We start from the raw sequence: 27,608 nt of genomic DNA, 5'->3' as shown, positions 1-27,608 counted from the left end.
TTTCTTCAGAGATTTATTATTCTCATTTTTCTAATTCTTCTTATTAATAGCTAACATTTAAACAGCACTTTCTGCCTGCCAGGCACTACTTTAGCTCTTTATGTTTATGAGTTTATTTAATTCTCCTAACAGATCTAAGAGGCAGGTTCTATTACTACCCCATTTTATAGATAAAGAAACCAAGGCACAGAGTGGTTCAGCAACTTGCCCAAGGTCACACAGCACGGATTGGTGCTCTTAACTTCTAGACTTGTGCTGTCAAACAGAGGAGCCACCAGCCACACGGAGCTACTGAGCACTTGAAACGCGGCTTGTCTGAGTTGAAAAGTGCTGTGAGTGTAAAACAGACACTAGAGTTCAAAGATTCAGTACAAGAAAAAGAATGTAAAAATCTTGGTAATAATTTTTATATTGAGTCCATGTTGAAATAATATTTTTTTAAATTTTTTTTAACGTTTATTTATTTTTGAGACAGAGCATGAACGGGGGAGGGGCAGAGAGAGAGGGAGACACAGAATCAGAAGCAGGCTCCAGGCTCCGAGCCGTCAGCCCAGAGCCCGACACGGGGCTGGAACTCATGGACCCACGAGATCGTGACCCGAGCTGAAGTCGGACGCTCAACCGACTGAGCCACCCAGGCGCCCCTGAAATAATATTTTGATACATTGTGTTAATTAAATATATTATTAAAATTAGTTTTACCTGTTTCTTTTGGCTTTTTAAAAATGTGGCTACTAGAAAACTTAAAATTATCCACGTGCCTCCCATTTGTGGCTTGCATTATACTTCCATCAGACAGCATTACCCTGGCCTGTACAGATGCTAAGCTGGCTGAGACCCAATCATTGAGGCTGAAACTTAAAGGTCACCTCTTCAGATTGGCCTTCTCGATCCCCAGAGAGAAGGGGATCCCCAGCTATTCCCTCGTTCACTTGTCAGCATTGGATTCTCCTGCTCAGCACATAATAGATGCTTCATAAATAATGGTTGAAAGAAGGGGCAACCTGGGTGGCTCAGTCGGTTAAGCATCCGACTTCGGCTCAGGTCACGATCTTGAGGTTTGTGGATTCGAGCCCCGTGTTGGGCTCTGCGCTGACAGCTCTGAGTCTGGAGCCTGCTTCGGATTCCTTCCGTGTCTTCCTCTCTCTGCCCCTCCCCCGTTCCCCTTCTGCCTCTCAAGAATAAATAAACATTAAACAAAATTTAAAAATAACTGCTGAAATGCTGTTGTAGAATGATCTGTAAATTGGGGGTGGGGGAAGGAGGCTGGCTTTTTGGTTTTCGGGATTCTGCAGCTAGTGTGTGAGGCAGGGATCAAAGCCAGAGCAAATGTCCATTGAGAGGGCTGGGGGCTGGACACCGGGCCTCCCAGACTCTGTTCTATGGGCCAGACCAGGCCCGAGGCCAGGAGGACAGCCCTCTACCCACACCCCCATCACACAGGTGCGGGAGCCAGGAGCCAGCCTCAGGGCCTCCCCACCAGAACCACACAGACAGGGGCCGGGCTGGGCCTCATCCTCCAGATGGATGTAGAGATCTCGTTAGCCCACAGCCCTCCCTGCCGTGGCTCCTCCCGGCGTTCTTCAACCTGAGAACCTCAGAGCGTCCAAGTTCAGCCTCCCTGTCCCACCTCACAGATGAGCAACACAATAGGTGAAAGAAGGAGCAGTGAATACCCCCTCCCCGGGTCCCTCCCCCCGCCCCCATTCCCATGTCTTTAAGAGCAGAAGCCCTCACTACGAGCCAGCACCGTAGTGTTGTGCGGTAGGAACACATCACCCCCATTTTACAGACAGATGAGAAGCCGCCGAGGCACAAAGTGGTGAATTAGCTGAAGGAGCCAGGATTCGATCACAGGTTTTCTGATTCTAGAGCCCACTACCCTAACCACTGTGCACCACGGCTGGGGGAAACACTCTGAGCTCCTCACCAGGCTGGTCAGTAATCCACTTCCAATGTCCCATGGCAAGTACCACGGGCAGGGATTTGAGGCTGCAGCTGCAGGGGGAGAGGGAGGAGTCTGGGGAACGAATTCCTTTCCCTGTGGCCCCCTGGAAGGTCCCTGGCCAGGTCCAGGACTTTTCTTTTCAGTAAACTCCGTGTCCAACATGGGGCTCGAACTCACGACCCCAAGATCAAGAGTCCCATGCTCTACTGACAGGGCCAGTCAAGCGCCCCATGCCCAGGCCTTTTCTAACCCATGACTGCTGCCATGGAAAGCCAAGAGTTTTCCCTAATGCCTTCCCTCCAGGGCAGGGCGAGCCCATCCACGGGCTCTCTAACAGGGGCTGTGCTGCTCTTGACTTGGGGGCACAAGAGATAAAGGCTGCCTGTCAGTCCATGGGCCAACCTCACCCTCCATTTCCAAATCTCCTGTGAGTCCTTGGCACACCCCCCACCCCTGCCTGCCCCCCCCCCCCCAGGACCTGCCTCCTTTCAACCCCAATCCCGGGATTCACCCTCTGCCTTGGCCCCTGCTGTTTCCTCCGCTAGGACACCCTCCCCGCCTGCCTCTGTACCTGCATTTCATTTTTGGATGGAGACTCAGACGGGGTCCCAAACCCTCCACAAAGCCACGTGGGAGGACCCAGCCCACAGCTGCCACGCGGGGCTTCTCCCACATTTTACTCACAAGGCCCCGCTCACTGTGGGAGAAATGGTTCAGGGAGAGTACACCAGGACAGAGTAAGGGGGTGGCCGGGCCAGCCCCACCTCAGCCTTATCTGACGGATGCACTCAGCCACCTCTGTAGTCCCCATAGACTCGGTCTGTCACCTATATTGTTCTGCCAACAGAAGTGTAAGGCAGCCCTTTGAGGCATTCTAATTAGCGACCCTCGGCCACCACCGTGCCCAGGCAGGATGACACTCAGAATCCAGGAGTCCTTGAGCCCTTGGTAAGGAGGCCTTGAGCCCTTGGTAAGACAGAGGGCTGGCTCCCGGGACCCCACCACACAGCCCTGACCCCGACTTCTTCGGGATCGCAGCCCCGGCGTGGGGGTGGCGGCGGGGGGGGGGGGGGGGGTTGGTGACTGAGCAGTCGCTTCCCAGAGCCTCCTTCAGCACCCAGGCTCCTCCCCAGACCGTGCAAAGTCCGGCCTCCGGGCCACTCGGGGGCTGCGGCAGAGGGCTGGCAAGCCGAGTCACTTACCCGCAGCGGGAAGTGGGTGCAGAGCCAGTGGCGAGAAGGGGAGCCAGCCTGTGCCGGTTCATTCGCTCCGTCTGTTTCCCACCCCTTTGCCCCAGACCCTCACCCCGCCCCACCCTCAGCCACTCGGTCCCCTCCCCCCTCCCCCTTTCCTCCCCCACCTCCCCAAGGACAAGCAAAGTTATTACAATAATGAATTAGCCAGCCCGCTTACTGCCGCCACTGGCGAAGACAATTATCCCCCCGCACATCCCTAGCCGCTGCTGGCTCCCTCATAAAGACAGGCTTTTGGGGCCGCTTTGTGCTTTGATTGGAAATGAAGAGATTGCTAATTAGGGAACACCTGCTGGGACCCGGGCTGGCAGGAACAACGGCAGGACGGACTGAGTGGCCACTGAAGGCGGGGCCCGTGAGCCGGAGAGTGCGCCCCGGTCTGCGCGCCCCTAAGGCTGGGGACAGGCGAGGGGAAGGAAGGAGAGCCAGCGCCGCGCAGGCACCCCGGCGATTTAATCCAAGGCTCTGTCACCCCCACCTACAAGCCGTAAACAAAACCCAGACATTTTATGGAGCTTTTCACCTTTTAAAGGATGCTAATTTGTTTATGGGTGGCTATAATTCTGCTTGTGTTTGCATAGGTCAGTGCCTGGCTTGTGACATGTAGCGTCTGTGCTGTGCACAGCTGCTTCCAGCTGGGCCAGCCAGTGTTGGGGTGCACAGAGCCTCCAGCTCCCTGCGGGGGCCCGGGATAGGGAACAGGGGTGACCTGCTGGCACCTGGACCAGCTGGTGGCAGTGACACTCAGGGGCATGAGGGAGAAGGGGAATTAAATCTGAGATGGACTTGATTATTTTATTCTTGGACCAGACACCACCCCCTCTCCCCACTCCTTCCTGAGCCCTGGGAAAACCAGTTCATTGGTGGCCCCTTTCCCAGAATGAAAATCTAATTTTACACTAAAGTTAGTGGGGCATGGTGGCCAGAAAGATACCCAGTCGCTTTTTCCTAACTGCCATAAAGTACTGGCTGATGAGCCCGCACCTCACTCTCCCACCCCACCCCACCCCCAGTCCATGCTAAGTGCTCAACTCTCTTGACACCTGGCTTTTTAGCCACCGTTCCCTTTCTGAACTGGATTCACAAGTGTATTGAGCAGCTATTGCGTGCACTGAGGATTACACACACACACACACACACACACACACACACACACACACACACACACACATTCTTCAGGGCATTCTTTTCAATACTTGCAACACAATTTCTGGCTCAAGAGATCCTGGTCCTGATGGGAAGACAGACATGTGGCGGTAACTCGGGGGCTACTGTGGAAGGGGCCCAGAGTACATGCATAGACCAGGGCTGGAGAGAGGACTTCTACAAGAGGAGGGACAGTGAAGCCGGCTCTGAGAAGGACAACCCATCAGAGTTGTAAAGGCATCTATGTGAGCAGGGACACAGGAGTGTGACCCAGCCTGGCCCTTGTTCAGGGAAATGGGGTGTTTCAGCACAGCAGGAGCATGGGACTCAAGGATAGTGACAGGCAGGAAAGAGGTAAAGGTGGGCAGGGAGCATAGGACAGGTGCTGGGGGCCCATGGGGACCCTGGCCAGAGAGGAGCAGTACTCCTTGTCCCACGCACATGCTTTTTAAGGCTGCCTGCTGCACAAGTGGGGGGAGGGGCGGGGGGAGGGGCGTCACCCAGAGCCACCCAGAAGATGGTAGTCCTGGAGCCTGACTCGAGGCATTTAAGTGGCCTCCCAACCAGCACATCTCACCCCTGGGCCAACTCTAGTTGCTTCCTCTCTCTCCTCCATCTTCTACACTTTAGGTTTCCAAAAACACACGAGTGCATTTGCCCACAGAATGGACCACTTGCTAAAATGCAAGAAAAGCATCCCACGAACCCCTCAGTTTGCTCCAGGAGGTGAGGACCCTCACAGTATCCTGTACTGGCATGAGCACTGTACTGAGAGTGCTCTGTCCACTGGCCTGTTTTTCCACCTGCGGAATGGGGAAGTGCTCCTGACTTGTTTGGGGTCTCCGGCAGCTCTGATATTCCACAATTCTCCTGAGCATTGCACAGTGTTGAGACGCAGTACAAGAAAGCTGTTCAGGGGCTCCTGGGTAGCTCAGTCGGTTAAGTGTATGACTCTTGATTTTGATCTAAGTCATGATTCCACAGTTCCTGGGTCTGAACCCTGCCTCGGGCTCTGTGCTGGGAGAGCCTGCGGAGCCTGCCTGCGGAGCCTACTTGGGATTCTCTCTCTCTCCCTCTCTCCCCCACTTGTGCTCTCTCTCTCTGTCTCAAATAAACTTGAAAAAATTTGTTTAAAAAAGTGGTTAAATGTATAGGTATGCCAGAAACAAACCCTTGTACATAGGGTCAGATGATTTTTGACAAGGGTGTTGAGACCATTCAACAAAGAATGTATAGTCTTTGCAATGAATGGTGTTGGGAAAACTGGATATCCATATGCTGAAAAATGAAGCTGGACCCTTACCTAGCACCATTCAAAAAAATTAACTCAAAATGTGTCAAATCCTAAATGTAAGAGCTAAAATGATAGAACTCTTGGAAGAAAACAGGGCAAAGCTTCATGATATTGGATTTGGCAATGACCTCTTGACAAGAACACCAAAGGCAGACGTCAAGATAAAAAAGGAGACACGTTGGATTTCATAAAAATTAAAAAGTTCTGGGGCACCTGGGTGGCTCAGTCGGTTAAGCGTCCGACTTCAGCTCAGGTCATGATCTCGCAGTCCGTGGGTTCAAGCCCCGCGTCGGGCTCTGGGCTGATGGCTCAGAGCCGGGAGCCTGCTTCCCATTCTGTGTCTCCCTCTCTCTCTGCCCCTCCCCCGTTCATGCTCTGTCTCTCTCTGTCTCAAAAATAAATAAACGTTAAAAAAAAAAAATTAATAAGTTCTGTGCATAAAAGGATACCATCAACAGAGTGAAAGTCAATGGACAGCATGAAAGAAACTATTTTCAAATCATACCTCTGGTAAGAGATTAACATCCAGAATATATAGAAAACTCCTAAAACTCAAAAGCCTAAGAAACCAAACAACCTGATTAGAAAGTGGGAAAAGGAATTAAATAGACATTTCTCCAAAGAAGATAAACGAATGGCCAATAACACGTAGAAAGATGCCCGACATCACTGATCAGGGAAATACAAATCAAAGCCACAGTGAGATACCACCTCATACCCACCAGGATGGCTACGATCAAAAAACCAGAAAATAACGAACGTTGGCGAGGACATGGAGAAATTGGAACCCTTGTGCCCTACTGGTGGGAACGCAACATGGTGCAGCCACTGTGGAGACCAGTACGGTGGTTCCTCAAAAAGTCAGTAATAGATTTACCATACAATCCAGCAATTCCACTGTGGGTATAGACCCAAAGGGATTGAGAGCAGGGTCTTGAAGAGATATCTACACACCCATGTTCATGGCAGCATTATTCAAAAAGCTAAACTGTAGAAGCAACTCAAGCATCCATTGGCAGATGAACTGATGAGCAACAGGAAGTCTATGCCTACAATGGAATGTTATTCAGCCTTAAAAAAGAAGGCAATTCTGACACATGCTACAACACGGATGAAACCTGAGGACATTATATTAAGTGAAATAAGCCAGTTGTAAGAAGACAGGTGCTGTAGGGTTCCATTCACATGAGGTCCCTAGAGCAGTCAGAGTCATAGAGACAGGCAGTAGGTGGCGGTTGTCAGAGGCTGGGGGTGAGGCAGAATGGCAAGTTAGCATTCAATGGGGACAGTTCCAGTTTTACAAGACGAGAGGTACCCTGGCGATGGATGGCGATGATCGTCGCACAGTATAAATGAACTTGGCATCTCTGAACTGTACCCTTAAAAACGATTAAGATGGTGAATTTTGTGTTGTGTGTATTTTGTCACAATAAAAAGAAAAACCTGGCAAGCAAAACCAAACAAAAACATGCAACATAACCTCAACCACTTAACTTAAAAAGATTCTGTAAGTTTTTGAATATATTGTTGTGGTTCAACTATTAAAATGTATGTAAAAGTGTGTTAAAAGAAAGAAAGAAAGAAAGAAAGAAAGAAAGAAAGAAAGAAAGAAAGAAAGAAAGAAAGAAAGAAAGAAAGAAAGAGTGTTAGAGAGAGACCAGGTTCAAATCCCCTGCAGCCACTCGGCAGCTGTGTGGCCTCAGGCAAATCATTTGACTTCTCTGACCCTCATCTTTCTCATCTGTAAAATGGGGGAAATCACAGCACCCACTTTCTATGGTTGTTGAGGAGGAATGACAGGAGTGGGGCACCTGCTAAATGGTGTGTGTTCCATAATGGGGGTGCCTCCCCCTCCTCTCTCCTCCCTCCTCCTGGTCCCTCCTCCTCCTTTTCTTTTCCCTCCTCCTCCCCCTCCCTTCTCTTCCTGACTCTCCTCCCTCTCCCCCATTTCCCCTCCTCATCCACCACCCCCACCCCCACCCCCATCCCCATCACAAGCCATATACTCTTCCATACAGTCAGGTTAGAAAACTCACATCTTGCTTAGTGTCAGTATCTTTTCACTACAATTTAACAAGTGTTTCTGTTTTCAGAGCCACCTGCATGATTTTCCCTCTCGACTCATGTGAAACTAGACATCTTTCAAAGAGTTTCCAGACCTGTCAAAGAGAAATGGAAAAGCTGGCAAAGCCCCACCCCCACTTGGGGTCCATGCCTCTGGTGGGACAAGCAGGCAGCCACGGATGCAAGAGAAACGGGGCCTCTTGGTTGAAAATCCTTTGCCAACTGCTGGCACAGGCCAGGCAACGTGAGCCTCTGGTATTGAAGGACAGTGGGCCCTCTGCCCAGCAGCCGGGATGGGCCCCTGAGAGAGACAGAAACACAAGCCCCCGAGGGGCGGAAGGCACAGCTGTGAGGTCATGCAGCCCGGGCCAGGGCTCCCCTGGCCCAGGCAACTGCCAAAAGCTGGGGCTGGGGTCCTCTTGGAGGCTGGGCTGGTGCTGGGCCCAGGCATGGCGGCTCCAGCAGATGGTGGCCTGGGCACCCCAGAGCCTCCCCGTACCCAGGGAAGCAAACATGCCAGACACTGGAAAAAGCTGTTGGCAGGAAGGTGCTTTCTTCCCCACTCTGTGCTTGGCACAGCCAGAGAAGAAAGCAGTGTGGCTTTTCAAGAGTGTCCTGGGGTCCTGAACGGAGCGAAGGAGTGGGTAATTGTATGGCACCAAATATCTTCCAAGGCAAACCTCGTTCCCACCCTCTTCCCGTGTCTACAGTAAAATTCTTGAGTCAGCAACGTTTTAAATTAGACTAATATTCTCATCCCGAGAACCCCACCGCCCAGATTTGTGTCCCTAGCAACTCTATGGCACTCATTGTCCGTGAGTTTCAGCCACCTTGTCACAAGGAGAGCAGAGCTCCTGAGCCCAGTCCCCGGGTCATGCTTCCTCCTGCCTCACCTCACTTACCCCTCACAACGAACCCAGGAGACTGGATGTGACCATCATCCCCTGTGCACAGGAGAGGAAACTGAGCGCAAAGGAGCAGATTAACGTCCCGGGACCATAAAGAGGAGAAGCAGCAGAACCAGAACCGGAAACAGATCTGCCCCAGTCCAAAGCCAGAACTTTTTCCTTTGGCAGCAAGCCAGGAGGTTTCTATGTGTGCGTGTAGGCTCCTTCAGCATGGGGACAGCTTTGTGTCTTGACGTTGCTTTTTAGTTGGTGTTGACGGTGCAGAGCACGGATCGGGTGAGGGGACCAGACTTGTGAGGGGCAGTCCGAGTGAGTACGTGAAGGTCTGAGCAGCTGGCACATGAGAGTGAATGCACATTTCCATGAGCACGGATGTAAGTGGTTAGGTGCCTTCGGTAGGTGGGCATCTGGCAGGAGTCAGCGATGGGCTCTGACATGCAGAATGGGGGTGCTTTACTCTCGGGCTGCCTATCACTAGGGCAGCCTCAGGGAGAAAGTATCTTACGATAACATAGAGAGGATGTGGTTTGGCTTGGGGCTGGGGAAGGGGCTTCAGTGGGGTGAGGAGCATACCTTGGGAGAAGCCTCAAGCCCTCGGGGACGGGGATGAGGGGGGCAACCTGGACTTACCAGGCCAGCAGGCCCTCAGGGACCCGACCCCAGTGTTCCCGGAACGAGCCTTACTGGTTTTGTGCTAAGATGGCATAGAGCTATGCAGGCAATCAATCAGGCTGGAGTACAAAACTCATCTTTACCATTTTGTAGGTCCGCAGTACCCCCAGGTAGGCTGATGTGGGAGCCTCTGTTCCTTCAGCTATAAATCGGAGATCCCAAGCCCCTCGGGGTTCGCTGTGGCCCTCGGGTGCAATAATGCAGTCTCTGGCATCGGCATTTTCAGGGCTCCTGTCTTTGTAGCCTGCCATCTTCCGTCTGCAGGGTCCATATGCAGGGCTCTTCCCCGGGCTCAGCGTGGAGAGTGATGGGAGCTCATCATCAAATTCCAGAGGGGCTCGCATGGAGACGGAGAGACAGAAGCCCGCACCAGGACCCTGGCTCGTGTAAGCTCTGTGAGGCAGGTGCTGCTCTGCTTAGATCCCTCTGCACCCATCCCCAGCTGCGGAGGGCTGCAGCCTTCCCCTGAGAGTTGTCCTTGACCAGTGGGAGCCCTCTTCTTCCAGAAGAGCCTAGGAAGTTACTCCTTCCCCTTAGGGCAGTTCGCAGACAATGACTGGTCGATATGGGGGTACAGGTGGCATTTATGCTCCAGAGCTCCTCGTGGGAATCCATGTCCTTCCTTAGCCCCTCCTCCACCCAATCTCTCTCCCCTTGCTCTGCTACAGGTTTCTCCAGACAGCACGCCCTCAGTACGTCTCTTGCAGAGAATCCCCATTTCAGGCTCTGCTTTTAGGGACACTGACCAGGAACACTCCCTTCCCCACCTCTCAGGAGTCTCCCCCAAACAGCCAGGGTGTCGGCTGAACACACAAACAGGAGAAATGCCAAAACCATCTAGCAGAGACACTGCATGCCCGTCAGATGAAAAGGCAAAGATTAAGGAACAGACTCACCCCATCTGGGGGGCCGGTCTGATCTGCAAAGCCCCCAAGAATAGGGGAGAACACTGGTCTCCAATCTGGAGAACCAGAGCCTGGATCAAGACCATGATGCGGGAAACCAACAGATCCTACAGGCCACCCTAATACCCTGTCCCACGCAGCTGCGGACCCAGTGGCCTCCATGGAGAGCAACCACAGTCACATCGAACTAGCTTCCCCTCCCCCTCCGGAGAACTTCCATCTTCTCCCCACAAAAAAAGAGATGGAAGAATTGGAGACCCTAAGAACCTCAGACACGGTGGGAAACAAAGTCCCCAAGGAATGTGGGTACTTCAGAGACAGAAAATTTCCGCACTAGGGGCGCCTGGGGGGGCTCAGTCGGTTACGCACCTGACTTGGGCTCAGGTCATGATCTCGGGTTCTTGAGTTTGAGCCCCGCGTCGGGCTCTGTGCTGACAGCTCAGAGCCTGGAGCCTGCTTCGGATTTTGGGTCTCCCTCTCTCTCTGCCCCTCCCCCCACTCCCTCCCCCACTCTCAAAAATAAACATTTAAAAAAAGAAAAAGGAAAAAAGAAAACTTCCCCACTAAATTGTGTAAGGAACTTCAGTGACCTAACAGAGGTTGTCAATGTGACCCTGGAGCTCAGGGATAAGAGGGAAGTAGGAAATATTGGGAATCATATCAGTGACTATCAAACATCCATTAGCATTTCATTGTGAAGGCCAGGCCAGTGACTCCTGGCTGCCTCCACCCACTGTATTCAGGAGGCAGACTGCAGGCTATGAGGGCCACTTAAGAGAAAGGGAAGCCAGAGGAAAGGTAGAAGCCTGATGAACATGTCCCCATGGAAGGTCACGGACAGGGAGATGACAAAAACCCTGTCCCAAACAGTGAGTGCATGCTGGAATCCACCCAAGGTGGGAAATATTGTAACTGTCCTCAGGGATGTGATGAGCATCCCAAGAACCCAGATGGGTGAATCAAGAGGAGACAAACGTCACAGGAGATTGGGCAAGGAGCCCAGCTCTGAGGTGACGGCATTGGCGACAGACCCCTCCTGCCTCCCCTCACTCCCCCAATAAGAAAACCATGCAGTAGACTATGGCTGGTGGGGAGAGACAAAGTAGGAAACAAAGGCAACAAGAACACTGTCCATGGGTTAACTGAAGGGAGGATTAAACATCAGAAGAAGGAATGGGAAGAAGGAGCCATAACAACACAGGAGAAAACAGGGACGCGCTTTCTGAAAGAGGACCCTGCACCGGGAGCTCTTAAAGTCTACCCATTGTAGCCACAGAGGGATATCCATCTTACCAATATGGTTGCCAGCTCCTCCCGAGAGAATTCTAAACATTTGTTTAGGAGAAGCAAGACTGTTAGCAGTGGTAAAGGAGAGGTAAGGGTGATTAACAGAGGTCTCACTTGATGGAAGTGTGTGTGTGTGTGTGTGTGTGGTGATATTTACAAGGATGCAGGGATCCAGGAACTGGGGGTCGGAAGCGAGAGCTGTAACATCTCTCATACGGTCCGTGAAGGGGGCACCTGACACTTTTCCAAGAAAGTAAATAAGAACACTAAAACTTTGGAACTGTGGGCCAAGTTCAATGTTTATGTAAATGATACCAAAGGGTACTGGTATGGTTTTTATTGGCTGCCTTCTTGCATTTTGCTCTGTGGTATATACTGTGGAAGATGATGTCAGACCATACTTCCTACCACCTGGGTGACCTTCAGCAAGGTCCATAACCTCTGTGTCTCTGTTTCCTTTTCTGTAAAATGGGAAGAAGAAGAAGAATACTCCCATCTTTTGGTCATCAAAAGGGTCAGTGAAGGTGAACTATGTCAAGTTTCCAGCGCATAACACGACCTCAATAGATGCCTCTTTCCTTTTCCCACACTCAGAAGAGGAGTTGCAGAGGTAGGATGCAGGAAAACGTCAAGAAACTAGGCAAGTACTACATAACAATGTAAGATGCAACGGTAAAGAAATGTCTCGAGGAGGGTATTATGCCGGGGGAAATATGTCAGACAGAAAGGCAAATACCAAATGATTTCACTCATAGGTCAAATCTAAAAAACGAAGCAAATGAACAAACAAACAAGACAGAAGCAGACTCCTAAATAGGGAGAGCAAATGGGTGACTGCCGGAGGGGAGGGTGTGGGAGATGGGCGAAATCAGTGAAGGGGGTTAAGAGGTACCAGCTTCCAGTTATAAAATAAATAAGCGAAGGAGGCGAAAAGCACGGCGCAGGGAATACAGTCAATAATATTGTAATGACGCTGCATGGTGTCAGATGGAAGCAACGTGTGTCACAGTGCACAGTGCGCGATGTATACAATTGTCCTATCACTACATTGGGCATCTGAAACGAATAGGACATCGTATGTCGACTATACTTCTAAACCTTTTAAAAACTGCAAGCAAAAAATGTTTTGTGTTTATGTTACGGAATATTATTTGACAATAAAAAGGAATGAAATCCTGAGAAAGAGAGAGGAAATGGCTTGAGGAGGAAATGTCATGCTTAGGTACCAGGTAATGGTGCATTTGATGTGTGTTGAGATTATTGTCAGGGGGGAGGAAGGTGGAATCTTTCACAACAGAGCGCAAAAGAGAGGTACTGAAGAATTTTTCAGGCTTTCAATTCATAATGTGGTTCATCGGCAGTGTGGAAGGTGCTGGTTAAAGGGAACAGGAGGTTTTAGGCGGTAGAGAACAAAGCATATCCCCAGGCTCAGTATGGAAATAACAGAGACCCAGGACCACCTGAACTGTGAAAGTCCAACTGTAAGAGTCATTCTTCTGGGAAATTTTGGTGCGGGGCTAGGAAAGGCCCGGGATCAAGGGTCCAACGTACAAAGGAGTCACTTTCTAAGTTTCTGAAATGGCAAAGACAGAAGTGAAAAGTGGCTTGAAGGATCAATCGAAGCAGAGTTAAAGACTTGTGGGAGAATATTTTAGACATAAGCTAGATGCAGTAAAAGGAATGGCCACGCAGCAATTAATGATAAAAATCAAGGCCATTTAGTAAAAAATAAGAAAGAAATCTTTACAAGGAAGCACACGAGGACCCAGAAAATGGATAAGGACACTTAGTGCTCCGAGGTCTCCTTATTTAGCAAGCCTCCAAATGTAATATTTTTAAATTAATAGAATATGATGGGGGGGGGGGAGAGAGAACAGAAACAGACAGTAGAATAGTCAAGTAAAGCAGTAGTCATGGCAGTTGGGAAATAGTGTCCCTCCTTAAAGGTGTTTCCAGTGGGTTGGTTTCAGGCAGCTCAATTTATATATTGTGAAAAGGTTTTCCAATTCACACCATGGAGGCATGAGGGGGACACAATGAGGGGGGCACAGAGGGTAGCAACTGAGGCCATTAAGGATAACCAGCCAGGCCTGCGGCATTGTTTTGAAACAGCCAAGTCCATACTGGGTTGGGGGGCCTGGCATTGAGGACATTCAAAGGCATGTTGGGTGACTCCTGTCGAGGCGCTGCATTGGGGAATGGGGACACCAGTCCCTGCCCAGAGAGCCTTAACTCTGGAGGGGAAACCACCAGGCAAAGACTAGCAATGCAAGATGATCACTGCCCAGGTGGGGCACAGGAGAAGTTCAGGATCCGGAAGACGTCAGCTAGTCCGCCCATTCCTTTTATCAGCAAAGAAACAGAGGCAGAGAGACATCAAGTGGCTCGTATGAAGTTATCAGGCAGTGTCAGAGCTAGGACTAGAACGGGGGCCTTCTGGAAGTTCATCTAAAGGCTTGCTCAATATGCTGCCATAAAAATCAGTTTTGTTTCCGTAAACAGTTTGGTAGCCTCCACAACAGTGTCCAGCTGCATCAGTAGAGTGTCATATTTCAAGGTAATATTTCTGATATTTTTAGCAATTAGAGTCCACAGCCTTCATTATAATGCATCCACTTGCCTTCCCTCTCCCATTCCCCACACAAATTCATTCCCCCAAATAAATGGGGAAAGAAAGCAAGACAAGCCCAAGGAAGCCCAAGCAAACATGTGTGCTTGGCAAAGGGGTATAGAGAACACACGCGAATAAGCACGTAACCCTCCTCTCCTGGAGTTGCTGTCTCTCATTCTCATGCATGTCTATGTCAGATCCCTAGGCAATACATAGCATCTCTGCATGTTTTAAAACTTCATATAAATGCTACCGTCCTGCCTCTAGAATCTTTCTGAATTCCCTTCCCTTGTCAATGTTGCTGACTGTTCCAAATCCACCAAGACTGCTCATTAGATTAACGGTTGATTCTGCTTTGAAATTTCTATCACTAAGCGCAGAAATCTGGGTGAAAATTCTGCATGAGAAAGATGCTACCACCATATTTCTGTTGCCCAAGAGTAAAGCCTGAACTTACAGGAACTAATATCCATCTCATGATCTTCTCCCCTGGGCTAAAAAGTGGTGCTTGGCTCCCACTGGTTTCCAAAGAAGCAATAGCAGATGGGCATCTGAAGACAGAATTAACTCAAGAGTCATTACATGAGGGTGTTCTCAGTTGAGTGCCCTGGAGTAAACAGTAATTACATGTTCCTTCCAGATGACTCTCAGCCCGAGATGGGGAAGGAAGAGAGTCATGGATGGCTGACCACGATACCCTTAACGTACACGTGTGCACAAAAACACAGGCTGGCCACAAGTCTGGATTAGGAACTTCCCCCTAAGAGTGATGTTGGTTCTACACGTCCCTTGAAATATACGAATCAGACCACCTTGGTGGAAATTATCCTTACCTACTCCCATTCTTCTCTCCTCGGTAAGTATTCCCTAAAGACGCACCATCAGCTATGGGGCAAATAAGCCATCCCTGCTTAGTCACACTGTATGAGGAGGAGGAATTAGCCCCGGGCAGAAAATACACTCCAGTGACTCTGCACCACTTGCAGGCGCACGAGACCATCTGCACCATTTCCAGCTTTCCTGCCTGGACTGTGCTGGGCCATGGAGAGCACATTTCCCTGAGGGCTGAAAGGCTTGGTCAGACCTCTCCAGACCCCAGGCCGGCGCTGGGAAGATGCTCACTTGGGCCCGGGATATGAGAGTGCAGGGAATTGTGGAGACCAGGGCGTGTCTCTGAACCACCTCTAGAGTAGCACTTTCTGCTGTATCTATAAGCCGTCCAGGGGGACGAACGTAGCGACTTTGAAATTTCCCTCTCCTTGGCCTTTTTGGCATGGGATCCTAGGAAATGATCACAACAGCCGAAATGCCACCATCATCCCCAACAACGGCTCTGAGAGCTTATCACCTAGGAGCCACTGCTCCAAGGGCCTCTGTGTGGGTCTTTAATCTACACAACTCCACGGAGGAGATGCTCTCATTATGCCCATTATACAGACGAGGAAGTCCGGTGTGGAGTGGAGAGGCTGGGAAACTTGCTCAAGGTCACAGCTAGGACAAGGTGGATGTGAGTCCAGTGTGGCTCTAAAGCCTGTGTGGTCACCACACAAGCCACTTTGTGGAGATCACCCAAAGGGGAATAAGTTAATCTAAGACTGGTAAGCACTTCCCATGTTAAAGGAATGTTGATGCTCTGACTCACATTTTAGCTTCACACCCATCTTGTGAGGCACTCAGAGCACGTTTCGACCCCCTTTCCCACGGGTGAAGAAACAAAGGCAGGGAGGGGTGAGCTACATGCGGAGGCCGCCGTGACTCGGAACCCTCTTCCAGGTCCCAAGCATGCTTCCCTCTTCAGAGGCTGCCAAAGGACTTTGAGCAAACCCTGAGGAGCAGGTGCCCTGGTACAGGGCTTCTCCAGACGTGTGGAAGCCTAGATGCAACTTCGGCGGTGGAGGATTGTGGGGGCAGAATATTAAGACCACAGAGGCATGAAACAATGGTCTGTACAAATGAAAAACAAAATGCAGAATTTACAGGTTGTTTTTGAACAAGTAGTCCTGGCCAGTTTTCTGCTCATGGCCCAGGCATCCTTATAGAGGAGGAGCTGAGGAGCAAAAACAAATTGAGGACAATGATAATAGGAATTGAGTGAGGACGGTAAAGGCATGAAGCCAGAGAAAAGCCATGGGCCATGGCCTTGCAGTAAAGGGACACAGGCGGGCTGACCTGCGGTTATCAGTTAAGGTAGGAGCACACTGTATCTCTCCATTGTGAACAACAGTTCTAAATGTCAACTTCTAGAGGGGTGCCTGGGTGGCTTATTTGGGTTAAGTGCCCAATTTCGGCTCAGGTCACGATCTCACAGTTTGTGAGTTCAAGCCCCGCATCGAGCCCCGCATTGAGCCCCACACCGCCCGGAGCCTGCTTGGGATTCTCTCCCTCTCCGTCTCTCTCTGCCCTTCCCTCTCCCCCACTCAGGCTCTCTCTCAAAATGAATAAACTTAAAAAAAAAATGTCAACTTTTAGAATGGGAGGGCCTAAGAGACCTCCTCCAATCCACCATTTTATGATCAGGGAACTGAGGCCCTGACAGCATGTGCACTTTAATTTTTGCTGCTCTGAGGTGGGAATTGGGCTGGGCCACCTGGCCCCAGCCTCTATCCATGGCACTTGACTGTCCCTCTGTCCATAGATGCTGCAGGTGCAAGTGGCCTTCAATGTTTGACCTCCCCCCTACTGACTTTGTCTTTTAACTTGTTATGTCAAAATACTTCTAGCTTTGCAAGGAGTTGCCCCTCCCCGGCTGACTTGTACACACACAAAGCCCTAATGTAACTGCAGATATACATGGGGTGACAGGTCAGTTTTGAGGCCGACTGAGGAGCAAACAATCTATGACATTTCTTTCTCAGATCTTATCCTACCCCATCACTTCCCCGAATCCACACACACACACACACACACACACACACGCACGCACGCATGCACACACATGCACACACACACACACACACACAAGCACACACACACACACACACACATACACACACACGGCCTAATCAGCAATAATTTCACTCCTGAACATTGCTGGAAAGATCACTAAGCCAAGCTAATCAATCGTCTCAGCCAGCCACCAGTCCCCCAGAGATGCCTAGACTTTTCATTGCTATCACTTAACCCTCAGCAGCCTGAGTTTTTATCCACTGCCCTCCAAAAGAGAGCAGAAATACTGTTCTGGGGAGACTCCGGTACCTAAGACGATGTTCCTATCTTGCCACCTTTCAAAAGCCTTGTCTGTGCTAATGGAAGCAGACACTCTGGAACGCTTCAGAAGGAAGGTCTCCCTCTTACATGTGCCACCCGGGACCAGCGTGGTTAAAGCAGGAAGGGAACAAGGGCTCCATGGAGTGTCAGCAGTCAGAGGAGGCAGGCAGGTACAGCCCAGAAAGGGGAGAGGAGAGGGCATGACAAGTGAGGGAAACAGTCACAGGAGAGATGCCAGTTTAGCAATTAAATTTGACATCGGCTTAGACAAAGCTTCTTTACAGAACAGAATAAAATTCCTAGGAAGGTTTGTGCACATCTAAATAAAAGACACTCCTTTTTTTTTTTTTTTTTTTTTTTTTTCCCGGACAGAGGAACATGAAAGCAGGAGGGACAGAGGGGAGAGGGCCCAGGGCTAAGACCACAATCAATGGGTCACAGGCTGATGTAGTTAAGGCAGCTGGACATTCATGACTTCCAATCACTCCTCCTAGGATTAAGGGATCAGAGGTGCCCCCTTGAGAGAAGTGACTCCAAGCAACTCACTTTGCATGTGTTGATGGAACACACACTATGTGCCAGGCACTGTACCAGGCACAGTGGAAATCAAAGGTGAATAGAGAGGAGGCAAAGGGGAGGCAGGGATGATTCCAGGGTTTAGTAGTGGTACCCCCAAATCTAGGAGGGAGAGCAGAGAGGGGGCAGTGAGGACAATATGGGCACTTCGTAAGTTTGGGTGGCACGAGGATTCACATTCTAGATCCCTGCTTCAGTCAGGAAATAGAGGCTTATCCTGGGGAAAGAACAGGAGTAGGGTTTATTGCCTGGCAGCATAGGAGGGCCCTACACAGAGACACAGAGGGAGTGTTGAGGACGCTGGGACCAGGGGCATCCCATGAGAGGACACCTCTCAGGAACTGTGGTGAGGCCCTCTTGGCTTGTGGATTCACTTGTCAAGCGATCGAGAGAGAGGACAGAGCAGCACCTGCCTCCCTAAGAACACAGCCTGGCTTTACAGCCTGGCTTGGCCTGCTCTGTAGGTAGAGCCCAAACTTCCCCCTGCAAATGTACGGTGGAGAGCAGTGGGGCAGGAGTGGCCTGGGGACCTAAGAACAAAACTGCTTGTTGGGATGTGAGCAAGGGCCAGGAGAGCTGACCAAACTCTGTATGGAGCAGAAAAGAATCGGGCCTTCTTCTTCTCACTTAGGACTGCTATCCAAAGCCTGGTTCCCAACCTCTGCTCTCCCGCAGTAGTTTAAAAGCCCTAAGCTCTTTTTAAATTGGGGGGGTGGGTGTCCTGATAGGCCCTGACCTCTGGTTTCCTAACGGAATAGTTCATTGGACGATGAGGATAGAAGTCTTGCTGCTCCAGGATTCTGCTCGCCAATATTCAGGAAAATAGCCTGTTACAAATGCAATGTTTGTATTCCCTCAAAATTTGTATGTTGAAGCTCTAATGTCTAGTGTGATGGTATTAGGAGGTGGGGCATTTGGGAGGGAATTAGGTTTACATGAAGTCATGAGGGTGGGGCCCCCAAGATGGGATTAGTGCCCTTCTACAAAGAGGAAGAGGCCAACGCTCTTGCTCTCTCCTCCATGTAAAGAGGCAATGAGAATATGGCCATCAACACATGAAGAAGAGGGACCTCACCGAAGCAGGCCATCCCAGCACCTTGATCTTGGACTTCCAGGCTCCAGAACCGGGAGAAGTAAATTTCTGTTGTTGAAAGTCACCCGGCCTGTGGTAGTCTGTCATAGCAGTCCAAGCTGATTAAGACACAGCTCCTTAGTGGGAGGCATGGGAGCCTGTCTTTAGCGGCGTGGCATGATGCGTACAAAAGAGACAGCTCCATGCTGAGCAAAAGTGCTACCACGTACTGGGGAAAGGGCTTCCACTTTATGTGCATTTCATCTTCCCAACAACCCTGTGAGGTAGGCTCTATGATTATGCCCAGTTAGCAGAGGGGAAAACAAAGGCCTTCAGGGATTAATGAGTTCAAGTCTCAGAGCTGAGAAGAGGTGGTGCCAGGACTCAAGCCCCGGGTGCCTACTAAGAGTGCGTGCTCATGCGCCATCCATGAGAGGCACCTGGTAGAGAACAGGCAGGAATGATCAATGATGAGCTGGACGTACAGAGGGGAGTGAAATGTTGTCCCTGCCCTTGGGGAGAGTCTGGTGCAATGAGGGGGACCCAAAAACAATCACACCCTAGGGATGAATGCGACGCTGGTGGGAGATCTGTTGGGGGCTCCAAAACGTGGGGGAGGCCACCCACACGAGGAAGGCTTCATGGCAAAGCTGATGTGGATGTGCTATAAACGTAATGCAAGAGGACTCACGGGCCGCTGAGCATGAAGCATTAAGAGAAAGAATAGTGCTCAGAGAGGGGGCAAGAAGCCAGAGGTTTCCACTGATAGCAAGTCGGCTGTCTGGAGCCTCTGTTCATCTCATGAAGCAGGAAAACAGGCCCAAGTGAAAGGACTAGAAATTGCCCACTTGGTCAGTGGCAGAAAAGCAAGGCAAGTGGTCACAGAGCATTCAGAATCCTCCTGCATCGGGATTCCTGCCTTTCCTTCCCAAGCAGGAGACCACACTCTAGGAGAGTCAGGCATGTTTGGGCAGCCATATGGCTCTGACTTTCCCCTCTCCTCTACTGTACCCCAGAGAATGAGGGGAGAGAGCGGCCAGAAAGTGTGTGGAGAACTTAAGACTCCTGACCTCAGCTTTGCCTTGACATTGCTCGACCTTGGCCAGGTTGCTCTTTGCCTTCTCTGGCTGAAGATCAGAAAGATCTCAACTTGCTTTCTCCTTGGACACAGGGAACCAGATGGGCTTGGAGGTCCTTGTATCTAGACAGCAGGGCAGGGGGACCAGGGATGTGGACCCACTCACAGAGCAAAGGGGAAAAGAGGGGCTGGTAGAGATGTGAATTGGCTCCAGAAGGGGAGACAGCCCACAGCATTTCAGCCACAGGACTGAAGCGGGGGGTGGGGGGGTGGGGGGGTGGGGGGGGTGGGGGGGGTGGGGAATCCTCTCCACCTGCTTCACGAGACAGCATGGGAACTCTCCAGTTGCTGGGAAATTGAGCCATACTCCTGTCTCCATGTTCTCACCTCTGGACCAGAGGAGGAGAATTGATTTGGGGAGTTGGAGGCACACATCCCCTCCAGACCCTTGGTGAACCCACCATGATCCGCAGGATTCGCGTCTGCTGTGCTGCAAGGGACTTTTTTCTGAACGCACCAGCTGACTCTGGCTTCAGAGAGCCCCTGCTACAGTTTCCATTCTTGCTTTGTGGACCGATTCCTCTCTCTGTCCCCATCTTCCACTTTGCTGAAGTTGTACAGCAGCCTAAAAATGCTGATGGCTTAACTGGTTTAATTTTTTTTTTCCCCAGCAGCCCTGAGGGGTTTTAACTCTTTCCTCCTGCAGAAACCCTGCTTTTGGAGTTGAATGTTTAAACTCTCACTGGGAGACTCATAAATATTCGGAGTCACTCTCTCCCTCTCTGTTTGATTAGGAAATGAGCCTTTAACTCAATGTAATCCCCAAGCCATTAACAAAAAAGCCCTCAACAGCTCTACTATTAGAATTTCACTCTTAACCCGCTGAGGATTGAATTAGATTAACATAACTACCCACAATCTGAGTTTATTTTCTGTGCCAGATAGAAATGTGTTTTTCAGGGAAGGCGAGAAGGGGGAGGGAAGAGAAGGGGGAGGGAAGAGAGGAGGGAGGGAGGGAGGGAGGAGGGAGGGAGGGGGAGAGAGAGAGAGAGAGAGCAGGAGGGTAATGAAATGTAAAAATAGAGATAAGAAAAAGATGGACAGATACACTGTAGAAATGAAGTGATGGGGAGAAAGAGCAGTGCATGGTCTTTGGTTTAAAAATCCTGCCAGCTGCCATCTTTTATTTACGGGGTATTTGGAGAGGCCTCCGCTATGTGAAATTGTTTGAATTAGGGGAGCGCTTTCCAGGTATTTGTGATTCCTTCTTCCTGGAGATTGATGGTCCTGCACCTGAGCCTGCTGCATTCCAAAGCACCTGTTCATTGGCCCCACTGTCCCCAATTTAGGAGGAGGTCGGCTGGGTTTCCATGTGCTCAGGGGAGGCAGGGGGCACTCATAAAACAACAGTTCATGCACACGGGCGACTGCATGCTCATATTCAGAGAAATAAAACAACGACAAGGATGGAATGGGTTAGATTTTGCAGACATGAAGTCGCAGACAGCCCCGTGACCAATTGCATTTAAGAAATCAGTGTGAAAAAAAAAAAATGAGTTTGACGGGAGCTCGGTCCACATAAAATTAATCGTTATTGAAGCAGAAACTAAGTAATCAGAGGCTGCCTTAGGCAAATGCATTGAAGTTTCCCCCAACTGCCTCTCCAGAAATAAGCCCAAAGGGAAAAACCGCATCCTGAACTTGAGAGTGAAAGCTAGGCCCTCCATCCCACTGCCAAACAAAGCCCCATCCTCCTCCCACCCCCCCACCCCCCACTAAAAGCATCCACAAGTAGCCAAAAGAAGGAGTGGTTCTTGCCTAAATGTTCCAACAAACATTTTCTCTCCACTCTTCATGCTCAGAGAACATAGCACTTGTTCAGAGATGAGGGGCTCTCTCCTACTGCATTTAATCCTGGGCCAGCAGGCTTCGGGGTGCGTGTTGAGGCGGGGAGAGAATGGCGTGCTCTCGCATTCAAAGATTAAAAAATGTCACACTTTCTCTAAAAAGCCTTTGAGATCCGAAAGTCCTCAGCTAGAAGTTTAGTTTTTGCAAACAGCTGACTGCTGCAATTTCTGAAGACAGTGTCTTTCTCACTGGACTCATCTGAGCTTTCCTTAACAATAACCCACCGACTCTCACTTCAGCATTATCGTGGGGGACCTTAGCAGGGTATGTTCAGCAAAGTGGAGTCCTTGGAATAGAAAAAAATAATATTGCCACATAGAGAGTACATCCAACTCCTGTTTTTTTTCTTGTTTTCTTGATTTCTTGGGCTTTACCTTTCACACTAGGTTTTAAATAGTGACACTCCCCCCCCCAGAGCCCCCCATTTTATACCAAACTCCTTATTCTGAATTTTTCCACCCATACGTGTGTTCTTACTACCTGAACGCGTGAAGTTGACCCTCTAACTTCTTGTTCCTTCCTGATCCCCACTCTCCCCTCCAAAATAATAAATGAATGGATTAAAGACATTAATAACCTTAAATAAAATAGTTGAAAGTAAAGAACCCAAAGAAAAAGTTTTAGAAAGGTCAGAAGTAAAACAAGATCAAGTGGTCTCTCTAAACATACGTGTGTATATATTATTTGACTTTTGCCAACTTAGATTTGTTGTTAAAACTATTTTATTTTTAATCAAAAATAATCCAGACCCATCTGTTTTGTTTAATGTTTTTAAATTGTTGAAAGGATTATTATTTTTTTGGTTAGGATACTGTTTTCCCAAACAAATCAAGTAGTAGTCCTTGGCAATACAGTATGGTAACCATTGTTTTTAGTAAACAGAAACCCAGAAACCTTAAAAGTTGTATATAATATACATTAAACATCATCACATTCCTCCCCCCACCAAATTTAGGGCTACTATTCCTTTGTAAATAATATATGGCAAACTTCCCCAAGTGCAGGATTTTTAGTTAATAATCTGCATTATCCAAAATCTAAAGTCCCCAATTTTCGACAGGAAGCTTGTGGTGTGTGGGCCCTGTGGATTCCTGACAATATCTGGGGGACTGTCACCCCTGGGAGCCACTGATGTGCTCCCAGAGCTCGCACCCCGATTGTCTAAAGCAAGCAGGGCTCTGACAAGAGTCATGATATTAAGTTTCTCCCTTTTCGGGAAGGATGCAGAGCAAAATGCATCCACAGCCACACCTGGCTTCCTCCTTTCCCAGACTCCTCCTCCCCACCCCCACCAAGTTCCCCTTTCAGGGTGAAGGAAAGCCACCAAACGTGTGAGCCAACAAAAGCCTGTAAGGCAAGACAAATCATCCGCTCTCATCTCGACTCCTCAAAGCAAACTCACTCCGTGGAGCAAAAATAAATAAATAAAAAAGAAAGAAAGAAGAAAGAAAAAAAAAGTCATTTTCCTTTCAGGTGCTATTGAAAAGCTGGTCCCTGGGACCGCCCTGGGTCCCCCCCCCCCACCTCCCCGAAGCCCCCGGAGCCCTCCATCATCACCTGTCCTGTGTGAACTGGCTCTTTCTCTGTAACCTTCTCAGCTCACCCAACGCCAGAGCTGCCAGCAAATAAAAGTTTTCACGCTGGGAGACATAACCACCCCGCCGAGCCGCATGTAAACTTTCCCTTGCCCTTTTGATTTACTTACTTTTTCTCAGCGAAAACAAATAAAAATAAAAGGGAACCTACGGATTCCGAATGAGTTTGGGTAGCCGGCCCACCCAGCCGTTCCGGTCCCTCTGACCTTCCCGTGACAGTCTGCGAGAGGGGACATTTTCCGCCGCCCCCCCCCCCCCACCCCCTGCCCCCGCCAAGCCACGGCCACGGCCAGGCAGAGATGCTTTCCAGTGCCGAAAACCAGGAAGAAAGAGCAGGCACTGGGAGATATTTTTATCCATAAAAAGAGAGACAGAGAGAGAAGGAGAGAGAAGGAGAGAGAGAAGGGGGGTGTGGAGGAAAGGACAGGACGCCCGGGCAGCGCAGGGCAGAGAGAAGGGAGAAGTTCCCGTACTCACATGCTTGGGGCCGGGCGGAGGACAGGGGCTGGCGGGGAGCGGTCTACCCCTCAGGTGTTTCCACTTGCTGATGACTCGGTGCTCAGCTCCTCCGGCACCAGCTGACAGTCCCCTGTCTGTGTCTCTTTGTGACTAAGGACACAGTACTCCCAACCTATAAATAGATCCCGACTCCGTGATTGATATAACAGGCAGCTGACAAAAAAAAAAAAAAAAAAAAAAAAAAAATCCCACAACCATAACCAGGTCTTAAACAAAACAGCAAAAAGCTCTGGGCTTTCAACTCCACCGAGCCCCATGCGGACTCCACAGCCACACGGACCAGCACTGGAAAGCTGCGAAGAAAAATCTACAGTAAAAGGGCGGCGGAAATGGGGGAGGACACACAAAGGGGGCAAGTGTAAAAGTTCCTTCTCTAGGGGTGGAGCGGTCACTTGGGGTTGGGGTGGGGAGCCGATGAATGACGGTGGGCAGGGAGAGCAAGGGGAGGAGCCGGTGGGAGGTCTCGACCCTCTGAAGGAGAGGCCCCATCCCCAGCCCTGGGCCCTATCAGGGCCCAAGTCAAAGTCCAGACTTGGGAGATGTCGTCAGTGCAAGTGCTTTCCACGAAAGTTTCCATTCTTGCTGCCAGATCAGGAGGAAAGGAGGGAACAGAGTTTTCCTAGCTCAGGGGCTAGACTGGCTTCTTGGGGGACCCGGGGGCTCCTGGAGTGTGAGGGAAGATGTGCTGGAGAGGAGTTAGGACAGAGTCAGGAGTCACCTGGGCCTAGTTGGCACATTATAGATTGCAGCACATAATAGGTTTTTAAAAGGCCAGGGGACCACATTCCTGACTGAAGAATTGCCCAAGGTTGAAAGGCCTTGGGGATGTTGTTGTCTCTACTTTTTCCAGAAAGATTTCCTAGAAGAACAAATTTGTTTGAAAAAGTTTCCCCTTGGGGAACCCTCTTGCACTCGGTGGAAATGCAAACTGGTGCAGCCGCTCTGGAAAACGGTATGCAGGTTCCTCAAAAAATTAAAAATAGAACTACCCTATGACCCAGCGATAGCACTGCTAGGAATCTGCCCAAGGGATACAGGAGTGCTGATGCATAGGGGCACATGGACCCCAAAGTTTACAGCAGCACTTTCAACAATAGCCAAATTATGGAAAGAGCCTAAATGTCCATCAACTGATGAATGGATAAAGAAGATGTGGTTTTATACCTACAATGGAATACTACTTGGCAATGAGAAAGAATAAAATCATGCCATTTGCAGCAACATGGATAGAACTGGAGGGTATTATGCTAAGTGAAATAAGTCAGTCAGCGAAAGACAGATATCATATGTTTTCACTCATATGTGGATCTTGAGAAACTTAACAGAAGACCATGGGGGAAGGGAAGGGGAAAAAATAGTTACAGAGAGGGAGGGAGGCAAATCATAAGAGACTCTTAAATGCAGAGAACAAACTGAGGGTGATGGGGGGGGCGGAGAGGGGGAAATGGCTGATGGGCATTGAGGAGGGCTCTTGTTGGGATGAGCACTGGGTGTTGTATGTGAGCCAATTTGACAATAAGTTATATTTTTTAAAAAAAGAGGAGGTGAAAAAATTACCCATATTAAAAACACTGAAAATAAACATCATTAATAAAACACCATTAAATGATGAAAAAAAAAGAAAAAGTTTCTCCTTGGGGAAATGGACCCCACTCTTTGAGATACAGAAGGACCTCTTAAGAAACAAAGTTCTGCAAAAGTCCCGTAAAGATGGGATGGCCTCCCTGGGGCAGACCAGTCCAACTCGGAGAGCGGGGCCACTGAAGCAAAGTTTCCAGAAGACAGAAGAGTTACAGAGAAATGACAGAAGTGTGAGCCATCCAACAATTAACCAGGTGAGCTCGTGATCACCTGGGGACTCCCATCCTGCCACACAAGGGTCACCCGCCTGGATGATCTGCTTACTTGGGTACACTGATGTAGGTGAAATTTCAGGTGAGATTCCCCTTCTGGAGAGATCATGAGACAGGCCCCTTGCTGTTGTGGTAAGGAATAGGCACTTTATAGTCCTTTTTTTTTTTTTAACGTTTATTCATTTTTGAGAGACAGAGTGTGAGCAGGGGAGGGGCAGAGAGAGAGAGAGAGACACAGAATCCAGAATCTGAAGCAGGCTTCAGGCTCTGAGCTGTCAGCACAGAGCCCGATGCGGGGCTCTAACTCACAGTCCGTGAGATCATGACCTGAGCTGAAGTCGGACGCCCAACCGACTGAGCCACCCAGGTGCCCCACTTTATAATCCTTGAAACTTCCTGATCCCCATTAAAAAAAAATGAAGCTAAATATCCTCTTCACATGAGATCTGATCCTTTACTCTCCAGGTTAACAGATACTGAGGACGGGCAGTACTCAAACTATTGAAGTAAAAGCCCATTTAATATTGTAGGACCTCAATCATTCCCACGAGTAGCCTGCCATCGGAAGATAAGCTCCAAGAGGGGTAAGACCCTGTGTTTGTCTTAGTCACCACTGTTCTCCAGTGCTGCCATGACACCTGACATAAGACCTTCCTGAGTATGGATTGACTGACTGAATGGATGAATGAATGAGTGCATGAATGTATGATGCCTAAGATACCCACAACTTAAGTTACTCCTTTGGACTAGGACACTCTCTCTAGAATGTCTGTTTTATGGGAGTGTCCTTAGGAAGGTAAAGTATTGGAGCTGGGACCTCAGCCAGCTGTGGTCTGACTTCATTTACCCATAATTTCATCTGAGAACCACTGTGCTCTGGGTACCAGGCCAGCGTGGCCACCAAGCGCTTCCCTCCAATGGGGCCTGACAGCACATGGGATTCTCGGTGCATTTAGCTGCTCAAAAGGCAGAGATCCTTGCCCAGAGGCAGGGCTCTGAAGAATTCCCATGTCGTGGCTGGAATTAGAGCCACTTCAGCACACATTGACCACCAGGCTCCTGTTTTGGGGGGAAACCTTTCACTTCTGATGCACACTGGGGACTTCCCTTCATTATTTGCTTTCTCCTCAAATTCTCCAGCTGGCCCTCCCTGATTTCTGACAGAAATCGTACACGGCTGCGGCCTCTCCTAGAGGTGTAGAGTCCAATCTGCAGAAAGCGCTCAGTGAATGGGTTGACCCAAGCCACTTCTCCTGGAAGGCACCCTCCTTAGAGAGCCTGGTGGGACCCTGGCTTTGACTTTTTACCTCCAGGCTTATCTCTGAATTACTCCAGAATTTCAATCACAGTTCTTTCAACTGAACTAAGCCTTGGTATCTCTTCCCTCTTAAATGGCCCTGAGAGTCTGCTGGGGGGGGGGGGGGTGGCGCAGGGGGGGCAGCTGATAACCAGTGGGCATCCCTCTGACCACACAGGGCTCCCTTGAAATGCTGGTCATCATCTTGGAAGAGCACAGGCCTTTGTTTTCAGGATCTTCAATGGCCAGGCCTCCTGGGCCACTGGGAGCACAGAGGTACATAGACATACACCCCTGGCAGTTAAAGCACACACTCTGGACTGGGACTCCCTGGGCTGGAATCTTGCCTCTTCCACTGGCTCTTTGGAAACTAGTGAAATCCTTCACTTCGCTGTGCTGCAGTTTGCCCACCTGC

General features: G+C 49.8%; 1 protein-coding gene across 1 annotated transcript in view; it reads right to left on the bottom strand.

Moving 5' to 3' along the window:
• ESRRB (estrogen related receptor beta) overlaps nucleotides 1-24,178 on the bottom strand; it is a 172,524-nt gene extending 148,346 nt beyond the window's left edge. The window contains exon 1 of the mRNA XM_058739774.1: nucleotides 24,002-24,178. Within this exon, the coding sequence (XP_058595757.1) occupies nucleotides 24,002-24,003 (2 nt within the window). The 5' untranslated portion in view covers nucleotides 24,004-24,178. The remainder of the gene's footprint in view (nucleotides 1-24,001) is intronic.
• Between the last annotated feature and the right edge of the window lie 3,430 nt (nucleotides 24,179-27,608).

Source organism: Neofelis nebulosa, chromosome 7 (genome assembly GCF_028018385.1).
Source record: "Neofelis nebulosa isolate mNeoNeb1 chromosome 7, mNeoNeb1.pri, whole genome shotgun sequence".
In the NCBI taxonomy this organism is placed as follows: Eukaryota; Metazoa; Chordata; class Mammalia; order Carnivora; family Felidae; genus Neofelis; species Neofelis nebulosa.
This window is presented reverse-complemented; position numbering and strand designations above follow the sequence as displayed.